The following is a 23398-nucleotide window of genomic DNA, read 5'->3' on the forward strand; positions in this document are numbered from 1 at the left end:
AGAACACCATAACCAGCCCCAGGGGTCTTTGAGATTGAATGGTCCAGCCCATTCTGTTTCCAGATGATGGAGCTGAGGCCCACGACAGTGGGTGCATTTTCCCAAGTCACACAGTACGTGGGTGGAGACCCATCCACACGTCTGCCCTGATAGACCAGGCTCCTAACACCCTCCCCTGCTGTCCTCACAGAGAGGCCAGAGCTGGATGAGCTGACGCTAGAGCGTGTGCTGGAGGAGTTGGAAACCCAGTGCCACCAGAATATGGCACGGGCCATTGAGACACAGGAGGGGTTGGGCATTGAGTATGATGAGGACGTCGTCTGTGATGTGTGCCGTTCTCCCGAGGGCGAAGATGGCAACGAGATGGTCTTCTGTGACAAATGCAATGTCTGTGTGCACCAGGTGGGCATCCTTTCAATCATTCTCCCCCATGCTGCTTGGCCAGGCTGCTGCCTGGAACTGGTCATTCTCGCTGTAGGAATGCAGTAGCACTATGGGCGTAGGCCCCTGAGAAGGGCAAGGGAGGAGGAGGGAACGGAATGAGTGCCCCATGGCTCAGTCCTGTCAGCCAGACTGGAGTGAATGTCCACTGGGTTCTCTTTCCATCCTTTTCCTGTGGGCCTCCATCAAATCCCCTCACTGAACACCCTACCCCCTGCTTCCGTGCCCCTCTTCCTCTGTTCCTCACCGTCCTGAACTTCTAAACAGGCAGCACCGTGCAGTGATGGAGAGCAAAGCCTGCAGCCAGGGTTCCTGATTTCAAATTGTGGCCCTGCCCTTTACAAACTATGTGACTTTGGGTAATTTCTTAATCTCTCTGGACCTCTATTTTCTCAGCTACAGATAAAAGTAATTTCTTGTGACGACTAAGATACTTCTAACGAGCTATTTGCTGAGAACAGTATAGTACGAGCTATAAGTATTTATCATTATTGATGTTATAAATCAGGAGTTGCCTGACATGCCCCCCTCTTGATCTTGGGCCCGAAAGCTCCCAGGTGTGGGGTGTTTCTGGGCTTTGTTTATAGAAGACTTGACTGGAACCCAGTGGATCCACTCCAGCACACACACGCACACACACATCTCCTTATCCACCGGTTCTGAAATATTTCCTAGGGAGCTCAGAGGGGCTTCATCACTTGTCTGTGTACCCCCCATTCATTCTTATCCTTATACCCAGTAGCTCTTAGGTCCATAAGCCCTAGGCATGACCAGGGGGAGCCCCCTTCACAAATCTCTATGAAAAAAAGTAGAAAGCTCTGGGCCTTGTCCTCAGGCATCATAACATACCCAAATGTATGTTCAACTTGCAGGAGTTCATAGACACTTCTGAAATCCATCACTCACTAGGAATCTCTGGCCAAAGCGACTTTCCTCCCAACAGAGGGCAGAGCTGAGCCCTTCCACAGAGGACTGGCATCTTTGCCTTAGAATCCTTCTGGAGGCCTCCTTACCAGAGCCTACTAGCAGTGTGGCCCTGTAGCTTCTAGCTCGGGCTGGGGCTGAGACCATTTGCAGCTGAACCCTGACCAGACGCAGATGGCCATTGCATCTGACTTGTGACCACTCTGCTCTCTTCCCAGGCATGCTACGGGATCCTCAAGGTGCCCACGGGCAGCTGGCTGTGCCGGACATGTGCCCTGGGTGTCCAGCCAAAGTGCCTGCTCTGCCCCAAGCGAGGAGGAGCCTTGAAGCCCACCAGGAGCGGGACCAAGTGGGTGCACGTCAGCTGCGCTCTGTGGATTCCTGAGGTGGGCAGACATGGGGATGGGGCAGCCCTGGATAAGAGGGTCTGCTACCAGAACTCTGGTAGCAGAGCACTGGGAAAGAAGGCCACAGGTTTGCATAAAAAGGGATATCTCACGTGGCACCTGAGAAGAACTGGGGCAGCGACCCACAGAGAGCTTTGCCTGTGGACTTGGACAGAACTCAGGTGGTAGTTTCTATGGGTAAATGGGATTATGGACACTGGGGGATCCAGGTGGTAGGTCTGAGAGCTGGGCAGATGCCAGGCCACGGAGTAGAGGTGAAAGCATGTTGTGGGTCCTTCCAAATCCAGGCAGTGGTTCCAACCAGTGTCATACCCCCTGTTTAAAACAAAAATAAGCCAGCTGACCTAAAAGGAAATCAGGCAATCAGGCAGAGAGCTCATTAGAAGTGGATAGCTAACTGGCTGGGATGGAGGGGTCAGCCTGGGTCTGAGTCTGGGTGGAGGGGGACTGTGGGCAACAGGCTTTGCCCACTCTGAGTTAGAAGAAGCCCTGGGCTCCTGGAAGGTCCTGGTCTTTTATTTGAAATATGAAATGCTGACATTCACCAGAGTTTCTGACCCAGCCCTGCTGTGTTCCCGGACTCAGAATAAAGCCCCACTCTGATGCTGCCTTTGTCTGGAAGCAAGCCAAGTGGCCCTGTCAGCAGATGCCCCTCCCCTTCGTGGGCTTCTAGTCTGAATGTTCTTGCAGGGACCCACATTGTGGGCTTCTGTGGTGATAGTGATTGTGTTGACAGTGGTATCTTTCTCCCAGATCAACATCTTGAAAGCTGGGACTACCTCTGAGTGTACCCTGGGCTGGGCACAGCGGAGACAGGCAGAACCAACAAGATTTCTCCCCACCGTGGGGGCCCTTTGGTTTAGGACCTCTGGACAGGAGCCCTTCCTCTATCTTCAGACATGGGGCAGTAGGGAGGCCAATGCACCCTCTGGGTCTAAGAGGTGGGCTGTGCCCAGAAGACTTAGGCATGGTTGTTGGTTTCTCCCCATAGGAGGGATAGGAAGAGCTAAATAAAGGCACATCCCTATTGGCCAGGAAAGCTCTGGAAGCCCCCAAGAAAAAATGCTGCTTTGGGGTATTTACTTGTTGCCCAGAAACATAAATTAAATATATACATGTTATAATAAGTAATCTTTGTGCACGCACACACACGTACACAGTTACACAGACTGCTGTGCACTCTCATACACAGTCACAGTTTAAGACTAGTCACAGGTGAGGAAACACTAACACACTCAGTGGTCAGCCTGGGATAGTCATGAAGGTCTTGTGATTCAGGGGCTCTCCCATTGCCCTGTGCACACACTGCCTGGTTTCAGCAGACACCTCCCATTTGGGGGATCCCTAGAGGCAGGCTGTGGATGAGAGGCCTGATGCAGCTCCCTGTGTCCTGCCTAGGTCAGCATCGGGTGCCCTGAGAAGATGGAGCCCATCACCAAGATCTCACATATCCCAGCCAGTCGCTGGGCTCTGTCGTGCAGCCTTTGCAAGGAGTGCACAGGCACCTGCATCCAGGTACGTGGCCCGTTCACCTGCTGTCGCCCAGGAGGTCTCCTGCATATACCATCTGCGTAGAGGGGTGCTTCTGGGACCCTCTGGAAAATACACAGCTGCCACCACCCCCACCCTACTCCCATAGTGCTATAGACAGAACCACTGATGGGCCATGGAGGCCTGGGACTGGAGCCAGACTCAGAACCTCACCTGAGAGGCATTCCTCCATCCCCAGTCCCTCTGGGCATGGGGTAGAGTGCAGAAGCAAAGGCTCACCACATCACTGCATTCCGAAGGATTCTGGCTTTCCCAAAGAGCGACTGTCTTTGGGGTTAATAAATACAATGACCTCACATCTGACATGAAACACGTGGGAGGGGTAGGAAACACTTTTCGTCCAGCTGAGCTAATAGGCTCTACCCAAACAGGACAGGGCTGCACCAGTCTTTCCACAGCATTGGTTCCCACATTCTGGTGTGCGTCAGTAATACCTGGAGAGCTTGTTAAAACACGCATTTCTGGGCCTATCCCCAGAGGTCCTGTTTCAGTAGATCAAGAATGGGCTGAGAATTTACTTTTCCAGCAAGTTCCCAGGTGACCCGATGCTGCTGGTCTATAGATTGGAAAGTAGGGGTCATCCTTTGTCCTTCTTTCTCTAGCAACAGTTGTCATTGCAAACACTAGATGTGCCTCCACCCATTTGTAAGACTTTCAAAATGACTTGTGAGTGCGACATAAGTGGTCGTTAATAGTTGGGTGGGGTATTCCTGAAACATTTATCAGTTGATCACAGCCATCATCCAGGGCTGTGAGGGAGGAGCAGTCCCTGAGTCGGCCCTAGCTGCCTGGACAAGAGAAGGAAGGGGTCCCTGTCCAGCACCTCTTCCCAGAGGACAAAGGAGGGACATGACTCCCCATCTTAGATGATGTTGCAGAAAGGAGGCAGTGACCCACCACCAGCCTTTCTTTTGATGCCTCTTGTTCCAAAGTCATTTTGCCCACATAGTTATGCAGCTTAATCCCCAAAGGATTGTCAAATCACCTGACCATTTCCCCAGGATATATGGTGCTGAAACCCATTTCCTCTCAAGCTCCCCCAGAGTTCCCCCTTCCCACATACCACAGCTCCTTCCATACCCACAAGATGTTGGGGGTCCATGCCATTTTATATAAGGTCTCACCAGCATCCTGGGTTCTCAGTGGAACCCTGGAGAGTGGCCTACATCCTTCTTCCTTCCTACCAGGGCTCCCCTCATGCCTGACATTTCCCCTCTTCTCCCTCTAGTGCTCCATGCCTTCCTGTGTCACAGCATTTCACGTCACATGCGCCTTTGACCATGGCCTGGAAATGCGGACTATATTAGCGGACAATGACGAGGTCAAGTTCAAGTCATTCTGCCAGGAGCACAGTGACGGGGGCCCTCGGGGTGAGCCCACTTCTGATCCCGTGGAGCCCAGCTCAGCTGGTGAGGACCTGGAGAAGGTGACCCTACGCAAACAGCGGCTGCAGCAGCTAGAGGAAGACTTCTACGAGCTGGTGGAGCCCGCTGAGGTGGCTGAGCGGCTGGAGCTAGCTGAGGCGCTGGTTGACTTTATCTACCAGTACTGGAAACTGAAGAGGAAAGCCAACGCCAATCAGCCACTGCTGACCCCCAAGACTGACGAGGTGGACAACCTGGCCCAGCAGGAGCAGGACGTCCTATACCGCCGCCTGAAGCTCTTCACACACCTGCGGCAGGACTTGGAGAGGGTGAGTCCCCCTGTCACTTTTCCACCTGCCGTCCTGTCTGGTGGGCATCCTAGGAGGTCTTTCCACCCCACGTACACTGCCCTACAGCAGCCATGGCTCTCCAACTCCAAATGGTGATGTCTGGCCAAGGGGCTGAGGGCTTCCAGTTCCCTGACAAGGTGGGGGTAACTTATACTATGCAGAACAGGGAAGCCTCTGACCCTTGGATCTCTGAGCCCTTCTTGTGCCAACCCTTTTATGGGCCTGAATGGTAGGGGCCCTGCTGTGTTCCTGAGGCTCTAGGGCATCAGACCTGGGGCACAACCCAGGCTTCGAGCTTCTGTTGGTCTCTGTCCCCATTTGTAGCCTGTTCCCAACACATGAACTTCAGCTTGGAATCAGGCAGGGGAGAAACTGGGAATTGCAGCAAGTTGCATGTTCTGGACCAGGGCAAGGAAAACAGGTATTAACGTGGGGCGTGGGGGCATACTAGGCACACTAGGCATGTTCTGGACCAGGGCAAGGAAAACAGGTATTAACGTGGGGCGTGGGGGCATATGGGTGGGCTGGAGACACAGTCAACCTGTGTGGAGTAGAAGGATGAAGCTGAGTGGGTGGACCAAAGTGTGTGTGGAAGCTGCAGGATGTTTTAAGCAGGGACTGTCCCTCTGGCTGCAACTTCCAAACAGTCACTGGGTCTACGGTGGATGGGTTGGCTGAAACTACCCCCAGCTGTGTACTAAGGAGATCGGTGGTCTTGGCTTGGTCCAAGGTGGTAGTTCTGGGAGCAGAGTAAGATGAGGAGACACCATGGCTTTGGGGTGAGCTGTGGTGGTTAAGGGATAGTGAGAGTTGCTTTCTGCCTGGAGCATGGGAGCCCCCAAAAGGTTCCATTCCCTCCTACTACCCCAGAAGAAAAGATGAGATTACACCTTCCACGGAGAATACGCTTGAGCTTGACTTTACTTTCCCACTGTGTTTCCTCCAACGCATAAAGTACTACCACCAAGTTGGAGGCAATCTAAAGATGAAACCAGATATTCTCTGAACCCCAGGTGCTGTTTTAGGGACATTCAGTTCTGGGGTTCAAGAGCACATGGGATCATGTCATAATGTTTTTCATGCATGAGCAAAGACACACGTCTGTCCTTTCCCCAGTCCTTGTAAGGAAACAATCCTGAGTGAAAGCTTTGAGGGGGCTTTGTATGACCTGAGGCAGCTGTTTTTCTTATGTCCATCTCGTTGGCAAGTCTGTAAAATGGGTAGAACAACTTCACGGATGTTGTGCCATGTTGAAGGGAACCTGAGGTGGAGCCTCTGAAACTGGACCTGGCTTCCCCAATCTCCTTCAGCCGTACTCCCTGCCCTGAGGCCTGGTCAGGGGGAAGTGACCCCGATGGCCTGAGAGGGAACCTTACCGCCTGGCAGCCAGCCTGCCACCAGATCAGAAGGGGGAGGTGGAGAGTGGGGACACCAGATGTCCCTGGCTCCAGCCAGGGCAGAGAACAAGGCCATCTACATTGCAGCCCCTACTTCCTGGGCAGCCCAGCCTCCTGTGTCATGTGGCAGTGGCATCAGGTACATTCGGACATCGAGTACTTTCAGAGACCACAGCTGCATCCAGAGTTGTCCTCAGGCCACCTCTGAGTCTGCAGGCTCCAGGCCTCCAGTGCAAACACCCTGCTTTTACTCTTGCTGTTCTCCAAAAGACCCCTCAAGTCTGACCTCCCTGGTCCTGCTGGTCAGCCCACTGGCTCCGCCTGGACAATGCAGGGAGGCCAGGGGGCAGGGTTACTTATTTAATCATTATCTTGAAAGTAGAGGCAAAGTAGATTCTCCTGGCCCTAATGAGCAGGTGAAGAAACTAGGGCTCTCGAAAATGAATGACAGAAAGTCTTAGAGGAATGTGTGTTTTCTAGGGTTTGAGTTGAATTTGGGCTTGGATGGGGGATGGGGTTTGTCACCAGGAGAGATGTTGGCTTAACCTCCTATTCTGTACATTTCCTGAGCAAAAGCATCCCCCACCCTCTTGCCTTCATTGTCAGCTGGTACAAATGTGGCTAAGGGGCCAAGGTCAAGGGCTAGGATGCCAGCAACTTCAGAGGCAACCAGAGCTGCCATGCAGAGAGGCCTCTGGTGGGACTCTCCACAGTCAGGTGTGAACCAACCCACTCTTCCTCCAGGAAAAGGAGACAGGGCCGACTTTGAAGGGGTGCCGGCTGAGAGTGAGGCAAGGGCGTGTGCAGCCCTGGTAAGCTGTGGAGAGTCAGAGAGCCCTGTGCCAGCTTGATCCCCTCCAGGTCTAGCCTCAGGGCCTTTCAGAGCCGCGTTGGTGGCTTGCTTGAGTGAACAGGGCTGAGAGCTCTGCCACAGGGGAGGCTTTCTGCAGAGACCCGTGACTGTTGGTGGCCTGGTCGTGGCCCAGTGCCAACGGCCAAGAGTATCCAGCCTCTGACTGGGCACCAGGCCAGCTTGGGCTGGATTCATCAGGGAGGCAAAGTCGGGGTTGAGACTGAGGCGTTGGGCAGTTGTGGGTTTGCATTCAGTTCCAGCATTTCCCTGCTCTGTGCCTTCTGAGTTTCAGTTTCCTTTCTGTAAAATGGGAATAAGGACCCAGCTGACCTTGGAGTCACAGTGGTGGTGGGAGCACAGTGACCTCTGCTGTTCATCGTGGTTATTGTTGCTGTTCTGGCTCTTAGAAGAGTGGGCTGCTTGCAGAGAGGGGCTCCGTGGAGGACTGAAAGCGTGAGCCCAGTGCTAGGACCTGGGAATGAAACAGGGTATCTTCCCTGATTGACGTGTCCCCCTGAGGCCAGGCAAGAGTTTTGCTGAGAGAGGCAGAAGGCAGGGCCACACTGCTGCCACTAGCCTGAAGTCCCACTTTATGGTCAGCCTTTATGTGTTTTCCTTAAACTTCATCCGCCGGCCTTGGCCCCAGCAGGCAGCTCAGGAAGGCATGGCCACTGCTGTCTCCCAGAGTTATTCACAGCTGACAAAAAATTGCGGTGCCGATGAGCAGCCTGTCAAACGCCGACTGGTGTCCCCTAGCAACCGTGCTGGCAGTTCGGGCTGTGCAGGGCCTCCGTGCCTGTGGCTCTGGATCCAGTTACCAGGAGTTTACTCAAGAGCATGACCCGGCCTGGGAGGGTGGGGGCAGCTCTCAGACATCTGCCCCCCTCCCTGAGGAGGGACATGTGGGATCTTCTCAAGGCCCTATTTCTTCTACCAAGGAGAAGACCTTGCCCTCCCCATACTTGCCACTCACCTGCTTCCTTGTCAGGTTGGTCATACCCCATTTACTCTGTCCTCAGTGCCCAGATCATGTTCTTCTTGGCCTCCCACCAAAGCCTACCTTGTCCAAGGCAGCCTTGGCTTCCAGAACTCTGGCTCCTCAGCCCCCATAGCTCCCATATCTAGAATGTTTCCAACCCATTAGTGTCTGCATCTCACCGAAACCTAGTCGCCACCTCAGAGTGCTCCCTCGTCAGTAACCCCGTATCCTCAAATCCCCCTTCCTACTCAGCCTTCTGTTTCCCTGCTCAGTACCCCCTCCAGGCTCCCCACTCTTCACTGTCCCTGTTTTCTTCACCCCCACCTCATGTGGCATTATTAGCTCACTGCCTGTGCCCTTATCCCTGTGTGAAGGCCACATACCTGGCAGAGCCTATATGGCACTATAGGGCAGAACCCTATAGTGGTGAGCGGATAAACCCCACCAAGGTTCCTGTCAGCCAGCCTTGTTCTGGGACATTCTAGACTCCCCAGCCTGTCATCTGTCTGCACCCTGGCTCCACCTCCCTCAAGGCTCCCCCTTCTGGGCCCTCAGTCTTACCTCCTGTTTATCAGACCAGACACCTCCAGCTTCTCACCTGTAAAGCGCTCCCTATCGATTTTCTGCCCTTTTTCCCCCATTCCTCCTTCCCCCAGCACACACCCTGCAGCAAGGGAGTCGGCCTTCCCTTCATGCCTGCTTAGTCTCCCAGATTTGAATCTATTTCACCTTCTGCCATCTCCAAAAGCACATCCTCCTTCCATGTGTCCTTCCAGGCATGGGACCCTCTGCCCTAACCCCCATCTGTCCCTTCCTGTCTTCCCTCACTGCTTCCCACTCCGGCCAGGCTCCTGCCACTACCATCTACTAGGGCCACCAACAGCTTCCCATCACCTACATCCAGTGGCCGCTTCTCCATCCTCATCCTTCTCAGCAGTGGTTACCACAGTCAGACATGCCTTTGGTATTGAAATACGTTTTGTGTGGATGCTTTGACCAGAACCCCCCTTAATACCCTCCCGTTCTCTGCTCTCTCTGAGTGCTCCCTGTCTCCAGTGATCATCAGTTCACCACACTCAGTCTGACCTCTCAGCGGTCTGCTCCACAGCTCTGCTCCCCATCAGGAGGCTGATCCGGATCAGCCCACACTCCCTTCTGAACTCCAGCCTCTCGTGCCCAACAGGCCCATAGGTCCAAGCCTGCCCCCCACAATCTCCCTAGTCTCCACAAATGCCCAACACTAGTCCAGTCTAGCTCAGGATAACTGGCTGGGAGCCCTCCCTGGCCCTCCAACCTCCTCACTCACATTCAGGCTCACTCTGTAAAACTCACTGATAACAAAACAATTTCCTCAAAATGTAAAGCCTGCTTTTATTACCAAACTGTAGTTTGGGGGGACTTTGCTACTTGATTCATCTTTTTTTACTCTGATTTTTTTTAATGTTTAGTTATTTTTGAGAGACAGAGAGCACATGTGCAAGAGGGGGCAGAGAGAGAAAGGGACAGAGGATCTCAAGTGGTCTCTGAGCTGTTAGCACAGAGCCGGACGTGGGGCCCAAACTACAAACCATGAGGTCATGACCGGAGCTGAAGTCGGACGCTCAACCAACTGAGCCCCCTGGCACCCCACTCTGATTTTTTTAAAGAGAACTTCCTGTGTTTATAATCAGAAAAAACAATAATGACAAGTGTCAGGAACCTAATAGCCTGGATGAACTTCTAAGGTGATATTAATACTTCGTCCCCAAAAGCCATCACAGAAGTGGAACTCCACAACATTCAGTAACATGTAGCTATGTAACCAACAGTCTTGAGAGAAATTAGAGAAGTCATCGATGGTTCCAGGGTGAGGTGGGAGCAAGGGGTCACATCATGACCAGTGTACCAACCACAGAAGGTGGGTATTGTTGGGATTCTCACAGAAAGAAGCATTCCTATCTTCCCTAGCAGGAATCTCCAGATGGTACTGATTGTGTCGTGCATCTTATCAGGAAAAACATGGAGCATTTACCTGCAATATATTGTATTTTTCATGCCTCATTCATATCTACAACTGTATATCATGAAACAAACATAGTCAGAATTTCTAATTGGATCAAAAAATATACCAGTATTTGCTTTAATGTTTCCTTCCTGTGCCGTAATGAACTATCTAAGTCAGTAGCCTATGCAGCTCGCTTTGGAGGCCCCTGGCCTAGGGCAGTAATTGTCAGATTATGTAGTGCTGTATAAAATCTGAGGACACAACCACCAGAGACTTTCACACTACCCCAAGCCTGGGAATTTGTGTTTCTAACCAGCCACCCAAGGGATCTTGATGCCAGTAATTCATTTGGGTTTGCCGTGAGAAACCTTTTTGTAAAGTTTCAGATGAAAGAACAAAAAATAAAATAAAAATCTGTATTTTAATAGAAAGTGATGAAGTAAGTAGTGGTTTCTTTGAAGGGGACGTCTGCACCTCTAAAGCTCATGTCATTGTTAAGGATTAACGTTAGAGTAAGTTCGATGGTAGAATGTTTGGGAAATTTTTTAAAAGCTGGACTTTGAACTGTTTTTAGGTTTGATGTATTGACTGGTTTGTTTTGAGGCCTTCAAAGTCATGAGTCTGTCTACCTCTCTTCACCCCCATGGTCCCCATGCACACAAAGCCATGTGACTCCTAGGAGGGAAGCAGACCAGGTTTCAGGGAGAATAATGCTGAGCTGCTTGGATGCAGTGGACAGGGAAGGCCTTCTGGAGGTTCCTTTTTTTTATTATTTTTTTTTTAGAGAGAGAGGGAGACAGAGTGCTAGCAGGGGAGGGGCAGAGAGAGAGGCAGACACAGAATTTGAAGCAGGCTCCAGACTCAGAGCTGTCAGCACAGAGCCTGACACAGGGCTTGAACTCACGATCTCATCAGAGATCAGACCTGAGCCGAAGTCGTATGCTTAACCTACTGAGCCACCCGGGTGCCATAAAATATGTTTTCTTACAGTTCTAGAGACCAGAAATCCAAGATCAAGATGTTGGCAATGTTGATTCTGTCTAGAGACTCTGAGGGAGGATCTGTTCCGAGCCTCTCTCCTGGCTTCTGATTGCCAGCAACCCTTAGCATTTCTTGACTTGTAGACCCATGATTCCATCTCTGTCTCTGTTGTTACATACCATTCTCTCTATATGTATCTTCACATGGCCTTTTATGAGGACACCAGTCATTGGATTTAGGGCTCATTAATATGTGGTATGACCTCATCATAATTGATTATATCTGAGGTTCCAGGTAAACAAAATTTGGCAGGAGGCACTGTTCAACCCAGGAGGGAAAACAGTGGAAGTGTTAACAGGGGGAGGATTTACATTTCAAGAAGATGATCTGGGATAGCAGAGGGGCCAGAATGCCTACTTGTCCAGATGGAGCCAGTGCAGGTGACCAGGAAATGGAGGGAGCTGATGGGAAAGAGTTATGTTCATCAGGGACTGATGGGGTGGCTCTGGGGGTGAGCGAGCAAGAGCTGGATCCTGAAGGGTGATGCCAGGGTCTCAGCATTTCTGCCTCACCCCACCTTACCCCCAGCTGCCCTTGGCCTAGCATTGTAGACACAGGGCCTTGCTCTGCCTCTCCTGCCTTCTTGCCACCCCCAGGTCTGGGTCAGGGCTGCCTGGTCCTGTCAGTACTTGCTCTGCATCTCTCTGCCCTGCTGGGCAGCAAGCCCTCAGAAAAAAGGGATCTGATGGCATTGCCCACTGCTGAGCCAGGGCGAACACCATGTGAGTTCCCAGAGCTGAAGCTGGTGCTTAGAGATGTGTGATTATGAGGAGCTCCTGAGGAAGTCCAGGATTTGAGAGGAAGCAAGGGCTCTTAGGCTGGGGCCAGGCGGCTGCCCCTTTGGGGAGGTGTTTGCCTTGAATGGCCATGTCTGTGGTCTAGGTTGGGTACACACATTCTAAGGGTGGAATGCTCCTTAGAGTCCATACAGAGTCTGGAGCTGACATTCTGGGATATCCTTCACCACTGAGCTCAGGAAAGAAGGGAGGACATCCATGTCCACAGAGAGGTGTGATCACAGCTACCCCCAGGCCACGAGAAATGGAAGTCATGATAACAGGCAGAGGCTCTGGAACCCATAGGTCTCCCCCAGGCAACTCAAGGTCATGCAGCCTGAACTCAGCTTTGAAGATGGAACCCATCTGCAGACGGAAGTACTGGCCTCAGCTGCACAGACCCTGGTGGGACCCAGAATTCCAGCGCACAGCTTCTGGCCATCTGTCCCTGCTTTGGAGGCTTCAACCTGAGCTAAAGACCATGGTGGAACAAGGAAATGTCTTGAGAGAGGGGCCCAGAAGTGTGATATACTCTGAGAGCAGCTGTGAGAGGATGGCACACTGGGGAAAGGCACCAGGTGGATGGGGAGCAACATGGCCCATCCTTCAGGTGCTTCCAGAACAGCTGCAGAGTGAGCTTAAGCAAACCGGTCTCCAAAGGACTAGACTCTCTTCCTAGCTGCCCTGAAGCAGTCAGAGAGGCCCCTGCCTTTCCTCCTGAGAACTTCTGTCTCAGGCTGAGTGAACATAGCCATGTGGAAGGGCCTTGGGCAGAGCAGGCATGGGCTTGGCTCAGGTCTTAGTGCAGCAAGTGGACATGGCACACTCAGCCCCAGGGGTCAGAGACTGCCTGACTACTCAAAGCTGCTCTGCTGGAGCTCTTTCTTCTCTGAACCATGGCCATTTGTGTCTCAGGATAGAAGTTGGCCTTGTCATGGTGTTTTTGGCTGAGGAATATCTTTGATGGATAAGAGTCCTTGGACAGGAGGCAGAGGGATGGAATTGCTAACCTTACAAGGCCCCACTGAGCCTGGGGGCACTGTGTAGGTAGGGGGAGGGCAGCCACAGGGGCAGCATGGCAGAGTGAGCCAGGAAGTTCATGCCTAGAGAAGGCAGGTAGAGTCACCAGCCTGAGCTAACTGGATGCTCTCCCTGCCTGCTCTGGCCCAGGCCCAGTGGGAGCCGCAGGGTCAAGGCTGTGCTTGGCCTGTGTTTTGGACCAGAGTACTGTGGCTCAGGGCTGAGGACACACTCAGGGCTTGGGAATTGATTCCTTGATGTCCCAGGCAGGTTAGGCAGCGGTGCCCCCCCAACCCTTACCCCAGGGCTGGGAGGTCAGGTGTGGCTGCCCATGAGTAAAGTGGAAAACCTCTCTCTTGTCTCCTCAGGTTAGAAATCTGTGCTACATGGTAACAAGGCGTGAGAGAACAAAACACGCCATCTGCAAACTCCAGGAACAGATATTCCACCTGCAGATGAAACTGATTGAACAGGACCTGTGTCGAGGTAGGAATCTTCCCTGCCCCCCGCCAGCCACCGCTCAGCGTGCACACTCTCAATGGGCCAGGTCCCAAGGAGGGTTTTTGTATTCAGGTCCTAATGGGGGCCACTGGCCCATACACAGACCTTCCAGAACCAATTAAGTAGGCCAAGTTGGGACCTACTAGGGCCTCAGTTGTATGTTGGTTGGCAAGGAGCCAGAGATGGGAATGTGGGCATCAGGCCTCTCCTGAGGAGGCTTTCTGGTCCACTGGGGATACGTAGGTAGTTCCAGGGCCATAGTGGTGCAGGAGTAGATTGCGCGTGCACAGTAGCTCTAAGCTGGTGTTGGGACAGGAAGGGGCCAGAAGCTAGAGAGCTTCCTTGAACCCCTGAGTGGCTTCATGTTGATCCTGAATCAGGCAGCTGCTCCAGAGATGGAAGAAGACCTCTGTGTTCTTTCTCTCTGACCTCATCTGATAAAATTTGGATGCCTACTAGCAGTTCTTTTTGTCTGTTTTCTTCTTTTTTTTTTTAATTTTATTTTTTATTTTTTAACATTTACAACAGTGATTTCAGGAGTAGATTCCTTAGTGCCCCTTACCCATTTAGCCCATCCCCCCTCCCACAACCCCTCCAGTAACCCTCAGTTTGTTCTCCATATTTATGAGTCTCTTCTGTTTTGTCCCCCTCCCTGTTTTTATACTATTTTTGCTTCCCTTCCCTTATGTTCATCTGTTTTGTCTCTTAAAGTCCTCATATGAGTGAAGTCATATGATCTTTGTCTTTCTCTGACTGACTGATTTCACTTAGCATAATACCCTCCAGTTCCACATAGTTGCAAATGGCAAGATGTCATTCTTTTGATTGCCAAGTAATACTCCATTGTGTAGATATACCACATCTTTATCCATTCATCCATCGATGGACATTTGGGCTCTTTCCATACTTTGACTATTGATAGTGCTGCTATAAACAAGGGGGAGCATGTGTCCCTTTGAAACAGCACACCTGTATCCCGTGGATAAATGCCTAGTAGTGCAATTACTGGGTCGTAGGGTAGTTCTATTTTTAATTTTTTGACGGACTTCCATACTGTTTTCAGAGTGGCTGCACCAACTTGCATTGCCACCAACAATGCAAAAGAGATCCTCTTTCTCCACATCCTCGCCAACGTGTGTTGTTGCCTGAGTTGTTAATGTTAGCCATTCTGACAGGTGTTAGGTAGTATCTCATTGTGGCTTTGATTTGTATTTCCCTGATGATAAGTGATGTTGATTGTCTGCTTTCTTCTTAAACTCTTCCCGTGACATGTATTTAAGAGATCTGGAAATCTAAGGCCAAAGAATCTCCAGTGTCGCTGTTTTCTGCTAGTTGTGTGGATATTGCCAGACACAGGGCCCTTCCCAGAGTGTTTACATGTTCAGAAGGGCAATGCTTAACTCAAAAAAGGTCCTCTAATGTAGAATTACATGCAGCTCGGTGGCAAGATATTTTGAGCCAGGAGCTGCCGCTGCTAGTTCAGCCTCTGGGTCAGGCTAGGCCTGCAGTGGAGAGGAACCAGAGCTGTTGGGCCACCCCCAGAACGAATGACTGAGGACCTGGTACCGCCCCACCCTTGTCTGAGCCAAGCTGCCTCATTTGCACTTTGGGATCACCACCTACTCTGGCCCAAGGAACCAGCCCTGTCAAAAACAGGTCCTGAGTGAGGCCGGGTCGTGTCCATGCAAAGGTCAGAGCTTACCATGCATCCCCAAGACTGGCAGCTTCCTGGCTGCCAGAGCTCTCCAGGCTCCTTCTCCTCTGTTGATTTTTTCAGCAAGTATTAAAACTGAGTGTAGACAGGATGCCAGGCCCTGTGCCGGGTACTGCGGGGCACGCTGCCATGGGCAGAATGGATAGGCTTCCTGTCTTTGTGGAGCTCACCATCTGGAAAGATAAAGGAAAGTGGGGCCCAAGGGGCTGCAGTTGGCAGCAGTGCAGGGACAGAAGTACCAGAGATGGCTTCACAGCAGTGGTGATCCTGGAGCTATGTGTCTGGCTTCTTAGGACCTCACTGTGGTGAGAGGTCCAGCTGCAGAAGGAGAGGCCCACAATCAGGGTAACAGAACGTGGCAAGGCCTGTAGTACCCTCAGGCACAGGATTCCAGAAACGAGGTCAAGAGCCAGGTCTGCATCCCCATACTGAATCTGGGGACGTTTGCAGCTCCTGGAGCTGAGTGGCAGCATCAGGCATCCTTTTGTTCAGAGCGAGACATGTGGGGAGAAGACTGGTTTGCCTCTGCCCAAAACTGATGACCCCTGGGATGGGCATATGGCTACAAGCATATCGTCGAGGCCTGTCTGGCCGGAGCACTGGAGAAGCCTTCCTGTGGCAGTTATATTTAGGCCATGAACCAGTTGAAGAGCAGTAAAATTTGGAATCCTAGAGGCTGGAGCTTGTCTTTTTAGAGAAACTGGAAGGAGGCTGGCATAGCAGCAACTTGGGCAAAAGGACCACGTCTCAAGTGAGGTTGGGGTCTTGCTAGGATCAGACGTGCAAGGTCTTGTAGCCTCAGAAGGAGCTCAGACTTTCCTGAGGGCACTGGGAAACCTTAGAAATCTCCCTCCAGAGCATGTAGGCAGGAGTGTCATGTCAGAGATGAGGATTCTGAGGTTGCACAGGGGATTAGCAGCACAGCTAGGGAGAGTCCATATCCCTCAAATTTCTTGTAAACCTTTATCTGAGAAGCGCTGCACACTCCTGCTGAAAAACTTAGGAGAAGATTTCTGGCAGCTGGGCCTCCCCCTGCAGATGTCCCTCTCCTGCTCCAGTGTTCTCTGTGGCTCCCTAAACCTATGTGGTCACGGACCAAAAGGATATAAGGGCCAGGTGTGCACCCCGAGTCTGCTATCTGCTGTGTTACCTCGAGAGCAGACCAAGAAGCCAAGGCAGGAGACTTGCTCATGGGACTGACCACTATGGCTGGACTAGAACCCACATCTCTTGATTCCTCAGATAGTCCTCAGACTTGTCTCCACATCCATGTCTGGCCGCTAGGCCTAGCATTGAAGGCCCTGACCTGGCCACTCACCTGTAGTTACCCTTTGCACCCACCAGGACTCCCACCCCACCTCGACATCTATAGGCCATGTAGATGTCAGACTACATTCCAGGTCCTGGAGGAGGGTCCTCCACCCACTTTGTGGCCCTGTGCCCTCCCCAAGCCACTCAAGGGCAGCAGTAGGCACTTACCTTCTGTTCCCCACCAGCTGTCCCTGACTCACAGGAGCCCCATTTATCCCAGGTCCTGGGGCTCTGAGCCTAGGACACATTAGCAGGGCAAAGTGACCTGGAAGTTGAGGCACAGGTGATAGAGGACTATCATATGGATGGCCCATAGTGATCTTGGTTTTGACTGAGCTGCTCGGGGTAACCGCCTCCCTCCTGCTCTCTCTTTCGCTGGCAGAGGGGTCTGGGAAGAGAGCAAAGGGCAAGAAGAGCGACTCGAAAAGGAAAGGCCGTGAGGGCCCGAAGGGCAGCCCCGAGAAGAAAGAGAAAGTGAAGGCGGGGCCCGACTCAGTCCTGGGGCAGCTGGGTGAGTGAGTGGCCACACTGGCCTGGCGGACATGGCCAGGCTTACACCATCACTCCACTTGCAGCCCCGAACCTAAGGCCAGCAAGGTCCACCAGCACTTCTGTTGCACAGAGTAGGAAGCCCAAGAGGGCTAGCCAGGCCCTTCCATGCCCAGGTGCTCATACCTTTTAACCATAAAGGAAAGTAGATAGGGACTCTGTCCCATCTGGCATCCCAAGAAATTCCCCTTCTGTACATCTGGAGGCTGGGCCAGGGTCTCAGGAGCTGCCCTCACATTCTCTTAGCCAGACTCCTAGAGGCCCCAGGGGACATGTGGGCCCTCTGTGCCCTTACAGAATGTAGCCCTATGCTGGGAAATGAGGGGTCAGCCAGAATTCTCCATCCTGGTCCCGCTCTGCTGGAATTTCTCAAATGAGCCCTCCCTTCAGCACTAGGGAACCTTCCTGAAGCCACCCAGAGAGACCCAAAGGAGTGGCCACAGGTATTGGCCGAGTACATGGTCAGTCACAGACTCCTTAGTGCTCCTACATTAAGCAGAACAGCCCTTGAACCCTCTACCCACCCACCCCCCCCCAGCTTTGGGCTTTCTCTCCCAGGGTATCACATGCTTCCGCTAGAACACTTCCTCAGGGATGACAGTGGAATTATCCAGACCTGTCTCCAGCAGGGAAGCCTCATGTCATCTTGTATGTCCCTCATTCTCAGGAATGGGACCACTTGACCACTTGGGTATCAGAAGGAAGGCCCAGTTTCACCTGCTGGCCCTGACATCCAAGAGGGACCTTCTACACAGATGCACTTGGCTACCCTATCCAACTTCTCTGCTTCAGAAATAATTCTCACAAAAAAACAGCGCCCCCTGGTGGCCTGAGGCGTTTTCCTTCATTCCTTCATCCTCTGCGTCCCCGGGATGGGAGAGGTGCAGAGCCGGCTTCATGGGTGTGTGTACCTGTGCAGTCTCAAAGGGCTCTTGCTTGGTTTAATGTTCTACTGTTGTCACCTTGAAATACCTTAATAATTTTTTAACAGGGAGCCCACATTTTCACTTTACATTCTGGGTTCCAAATCATGAAGCCAGTTCTGGGAGTAGGTTGTCCTGGGGAGAGGGGTATATGGTGTGGACCCATATGGTCCCTCTTTGGTGGTGTTGAGAGGAGGGATCTGCAAACAAGATGGCTTAATTGGGTCTGGCAAGAGGAAGAGAGGGAGGGAGGTGCACAGTGGCCTGCTGGGGAGGGTCCGGGAGGGCTTCCTGAAAGGGTGGGATACACACTTACAAGCGTCTCACTTGATTCCTCTCTCCCCTTGGCCAGGCCTGTCCACCTCATTCCCCATCGATGGCACCTTCTTCAACAGCTGGCTGGCACAGTCAGTGCAGATCACAGCAGAGAACATGGCCATGAGTGAGTGGTCACTAAACAATGGGCACCGTGAAGACCCCGCCCCGGGGCTACTGTCAGAGGAGCTGCTGCAAGACGAGGAGACACTGCTGAGCTTCATGCGGGACCCCTCACTGCGACCTGGGGACCCTGCCAGGAAGGCCCGTGGCCGCACCCGCCTGCCTGCCAAGAAGAAACCGCCGCAGGACGGGCCTGGCTCACGGACGACTCCGGACAAATCCCCCAAGAAGCCCTGGGGCCAGGATGCAGCCAGCGGCAAGGGTGGGCAGGGCCTAGTGGCCCGGAAACCAACGCGGCGAACGCCTTCCCACCTGCCGTCTAGTCCCACAGCTGGGGACTGTCCCATCCCAGCGGCCCCCGACAGCCCCCCTCCTCTGGCCCCCGAGACTCTGGACGAGGCAGCCCCAATGGCTGCCGACTCGAATGTCCAAGTGCCTGGCCCTACAGTGAGCCCCAAGCCCTTGGGCCGGCTCCGGCTGCCCCGAGAAAACAAGGGAACCCGGAGATCGCCAGGTACCAGGCCTGATGCTGGGACAGGACCGCCCTCTGCTGTGGCCGAGAGGCCCAAGGTCAGCCTACACTTTGACACTGAGACTGACGGCTACTTCTCTGATGGAGAGATGAGCGACTCAGATGTGGAAGCTGAGGACAGTGGGGTGCAGCGGGCTCCCCGGGAAGCAGGGGCTGAGGAGGTGGTCCGCATGGGGGTACTGGCCTCCTAAGTCACCCCCACCCTGTCCCAGGCCCTGCCCTGGTCCTCCCATGAGGCCTCAGCCCAGTCACAACTGCCATTTCCAATCTCTGCTGAGTGTCTCAGATCCTTGAGACTGCCACTCTGTTGTGGTTTTATTTTTAATATAGAGAGAGTTTTGAATTCCACACTGTTGTCTTTCCTCTGTGCTGGCCTAGGACGTTAGAATTCCTTCCACGGCTCTGGCCGCAGGGGCTCTAGCAGGTCCTGTGCCCCATCCCCGCCGCGGCAGCACCCCGCCCCGGCCCACGCGGCATTGCTGGGCTCCTGGCTAGATGTAGGCGAGGCGAAGAAGAGCTCAGGACTCCAGCCCGCTGCCACTGGGTGACACAGACCGTCGTTTGGGCATTATTTCATGGCAGATGGGCCAGCCCAGGGCCTTCCCCGCCTTGCCCCCAAATTCCACTGGGGTCCATTTGGGGGGTCCTGCTGCACTCCACTGATCCCCAAGGAAGTATAATAAGTGATCCCCAGCCAGAGTCTACTCACTGTCACAAGCACAACGAGCTTATATAAGAAAGCACTGAGGGGGCGCAGAGGGCCCGCTGGTTCCAGAGGAACCACCGCTGTTCCTGATCAACCCACATCATCTGAGGCCTGCCCGCCCACCCCGCGACCCTCCACTCCCTTGCTGCTCCACCCCTGCCAGTGCCCAGCCCGGCGGCTCTGAGAAGGGGTTCCTAGAATCCTTCCTGAGCTGTGCCATTTACTCAGGGGACTCCCAAACAGCCAGCCAGCCGCCAGTGCCGGTGGAGGGCTGCAAGGGAGGGCCAGTGCCCAGACAGGGGCGTGGGGCTCAGACTCCCCTCACTTAGAGAATTGCTCTGGGGCTCCAACTTCCTTCCTTCCTTTGGGGCCAGTCTCGGCTGACGTCTGGTCACTCCCAGACAGCTGACCTGACCAGACCAGACCGTTTGCCTTTTCAAATTTTCCAATCCTGCTATGAGATGAGCTTCTTCCTCGGTTTCCTTTTGGAAACTCCTCCTTCCAACAAGCAAGTGGGATCCCGGGGCCCGGGGCAGGCCGTGTTGGCCTGCTGTGGCTGTTTCAAGTCTTGCTGGATGTTCCTGGTTCCTCTGTCCCTGTGAGCCGTTACCCCCTTCCCTGGTTCTGCCCTCCCTACCCACCACCACCCACCCACCTTTTCTGTCCCATCCCCTAGGTCCCAGGTAGTTGCTCTGAAGAGTGTCAGTGGAGTGGCCCCAGGGTGATAGCTCAGGGAACAAACAATAAAAGGAATTCAGTGAAAACATGGTTTTTTTTGTTTTATGAATTACTCCTGGGTCACTTCCACCACTGGTGAAGCCAGAACTTCTCCGACAAGAAATCTTGCATAAGTCCAGTGAATCAGTCGAATCATTCTGTGGATGCCAAAGAATATTTTGACCATAATACAGCACAGCCTGGACCTGACAACTTGTCGCTTGGACTTTTTTTTTTTTTTTTTTAACGGAGTTCTTTAGCAACAAAGTGTAGAGAGACATGTTCATTGTACACACCCAAGGAGAGGAGCCCAGGCTCTTAGAAGAAGATGTTGTTCTGCTGCTGAACCATTGGAATTGGGACGCGGGAACCAGGTGTTGGGATTCCGGTCCTGGGCTGGGCCCACTGTGAGCTTTCCTAAACTCTGAGACTCACAGAGGGGAAGAACAGTGACAGCAAAACCAGCATGGCAAAGGTCTTCACCATGTGGTTCTCCCCACACAAACACTCAACATGCAAATCGGCGGGATGGGCAGCAGCTTGACCACCCACCCCTGACTCCAGAACTTCCAAGGTACGACAGTGGCATTGTTATCGACGCACGGTTTCATGTGAATTTTAGCAAAACGGGAAACAAAGCTAGGACTCCGTTCAGAAGATCAGGCAAATGTGTCCAGTTGGAGTGGACTCGGGGCGGGCTTCAAGGATTCTGGGCATTGGAATGGCACAAGCTACCATGTGGAATTTAGTCTGCCTGCCGTCTTGGTAGTAACGGCCAGTGCAGTGTCCGCACCAGCGGCCCATCCCCGTTCTCTGTTTACTGCCTTTGAATAGTCCTCCTTCCTTCCCCGTGCTTTGGGTCACAATCTTGTCTGTGCCAGATTGCCCAGTCTGACCTCACAGGGAACCAAGTGAGGAGCTTAAAGAACAACCAAACTCTGCCAGGGGGAGAGGTGGGGTCCCAGGAATGGCTCCTGCCCAGTAGACTCCACGCTTGTCCCCCTCCCACCGCCTCATGCATATGGAGGCGAAGTCTGGGCTCCCTGGGGGCAGAGGCTAGGGCAGGAGGGCAGGAGAGAAGGCGGAAGGGAATATACTGCAGCGTGTCTGGCTGGGGTTAGGAAGGGCAGCCAGCACCCTTCAGGGGTACTCCACCCAAGTTGGCCTCTGGATTCCCTTCTGTGTTGGCTCTTGCTTTGGACTGGACTATCCCTGGGGCTGTGTCCTGCGCAGGGCTCAGGGATCTGTTAGGCTAGCTGGTGGGGGAGGTGGGAGAACCTTAACTCCCAGACCTGGCCCTAGAGCTGTTCTTGCCCCGCAGCTGTCCACCTCTGGGATGTCCAGCAAGACCACACAGAGGACAAGGATACTGGTTCCCGCCATTAGCCACAGCCCTTTTCACTCTTTTTCCCATCTCCTGTCCACAGTTAGACAGCTTTGCCAACCCTGGGGTTGAGGCGGGAAGCAGGGAATGAGACAGAAGTCCTTTTGCAGGCCAGAGGCTGAGGCAGATCTTTTGCTTGAGCACCTCTGCCCACCATACTCACTGGCCCTCTCCCAGGAGGGAGAAGCTCCTATTACTCCTGGCTGCCATCCACCCTTCTCCTGGTCCTGGCTGCACAGTCCTCCTCATCACAGCCAGGAAGGATGAGGTGCAAGGAAAGTATTTTTATGGATCACAAATGTATTTTAAAGTCAATAAGGAGAAGAAAGGTAGAAGGGTTTATTTTGTTAAATGAGCTCTGACTTTGTGACAGTGTATGAGCATTTGCTATGTCAGGGTCTTGGTTTCCTTAGAGAAGCCACCCGGGTTTCCGGACGTGGGTGCCAGTCTGTAGGTATGCATGTGCCAGGGCACGTCTCGTGTGTCCATGTACGTGCATGTCTGCGTGTTGCGTTTGGGCATATCGTGGGACCTGCTGGGGCAATTTCTAGAGCATCGATTGCCCGATGATACTAACAGACATTGGCAGCAGCTGAACTTGGCATTTCCTTGCTCACTGCCAGATGTGGCCAACCTCTGGCCATGCCTGAAGCTCTGCAGAATGGTCTGGATGCCTGTACCAAGGCCCTTAGGGAGGCCACTTCCCATGCCCCTGGCCCAGCTGGCCACATTGGCCAAAGAGCCAGGGCTGGAGTCTGGGACTTTTGGTTGTTCTTTAAGGCACTTCCTGCCACCTTGTCCCTCAGATGCACAACACTCTGTGCTCCACAAACGGCTCGGGGTGGGGGGATGATATGAATGTCACAGGAGGAGACACCTTCTGTCCTTGTTTCAAAGAAAGTGATGTGCCATTTGTTAATATACAAGAGAAATATTGAAAATATATTGAAAAGAGCAATTTTAAATTATTTTTGGCTTATGTTGCAATATTTATTTTCTTGTATTAGAAAAGATTCCTTTGTAGAGAAAAAATGTATTTTTCATTAACGCAAAGACCTATTTCTCCTTTTTGTACATTGTCCATGTTCGCTACCCTTAACGAGCAATAGAATGTATGGCCGCTTTGCCGTGGCCAGTGCCCGCCATGCCCTGCATGATTCTGTGTTGCCGCTGCTGCGTAGCTCCTAGTCCCATCCTGTCCCACTCACTCATGAGGGTTTCCAGACCCTGGCCCCGACCAGGGCCTGTGTCTCAAGGAGCCCTTTGCACTCCTCGTGTGTTGGCAAACGCAGTTAATAAAGCAATGTTTTCTGTGCTGGCTGGTGTGCGGCTCTGTTACATTCAGTGGAGGAGGGGGTCCACAGCCACCAGCCGGCTAAGCGAGTCAGCGAGTGCTCTCAGCGCGTCCCTCGGAACCTACTGCTACCTCGTAAAGAGTGCTAATAGGGATGGGCATAGCGCTCAACACCCATACTGTATTTCAGGGCAGTATTTCATTTGTTTCTTGATGTTGGCATCCCCCGGAATTCAGAGCCG

General features: G+C 52.9%; 1 protein-coding gene across 11 annotated transcripts in view; it reads left to right on the forward strand.

Moving 5' to 3' along the window:
- Window positions 1-23177, forward strand: part of JADE2 (jade family PHD finger 2) — a 115659-nt gene extending 92482 nt beyond the window's left edge. For 9 of the 11 annotated variants that reach the window (XM_045489121.1, XM_045489111.1, XM_045489103.1 and 6 more), the window contains 7 exons: window positions 191-402; window positions 1584-1751; window positions 3171-3287; window positions 4552-5016; window positions 13456-13573; window positions 16996-17124; window positions 18438-23177. In XM_045489121.1, coding sequence (XP_045345077.1) covers window positions 191-402; window positions 1584-1751; window positions 3171-3287; window positions 4552-5016; window positions 13456-13573; window positions 16996-17124; window positions 18438-19246 — 2018 coding nt within the window. In that variant the 3' untranslated portion in view covers window positions 19247-23177. The remainder of the gene's footprint in view (window positions 1-190; window positions 403-1583; window positions 1752-3170; window positions 3288-4551; window positions 5017-13455; window positions 13574-16995; window positions 17125-18437) is intronic. The other 2 variants (XM_045489130.1, XM_045489050.1) reach the window with 1 other exon arrangement.
- The last annotated feature ends 221 nt before the right edge of the window (window positions 23178-23398 follow it).

This window comes from Leopardus geoffroyi, chromosome A1, assembly GCF_018350155.1.
Source record: "Leopardus geoffroyi isolate Oge1 chromosome A1, O.geoffroyi_Oge1_pat1.0, whole genome shotgun sequence".
Classification (NCBI taxonomy): Eukaryota; Metazoa; Chordata; class Mammalia; order Carnivora; family Felidae; genus Leopardus; species Leopardus geoffroyi.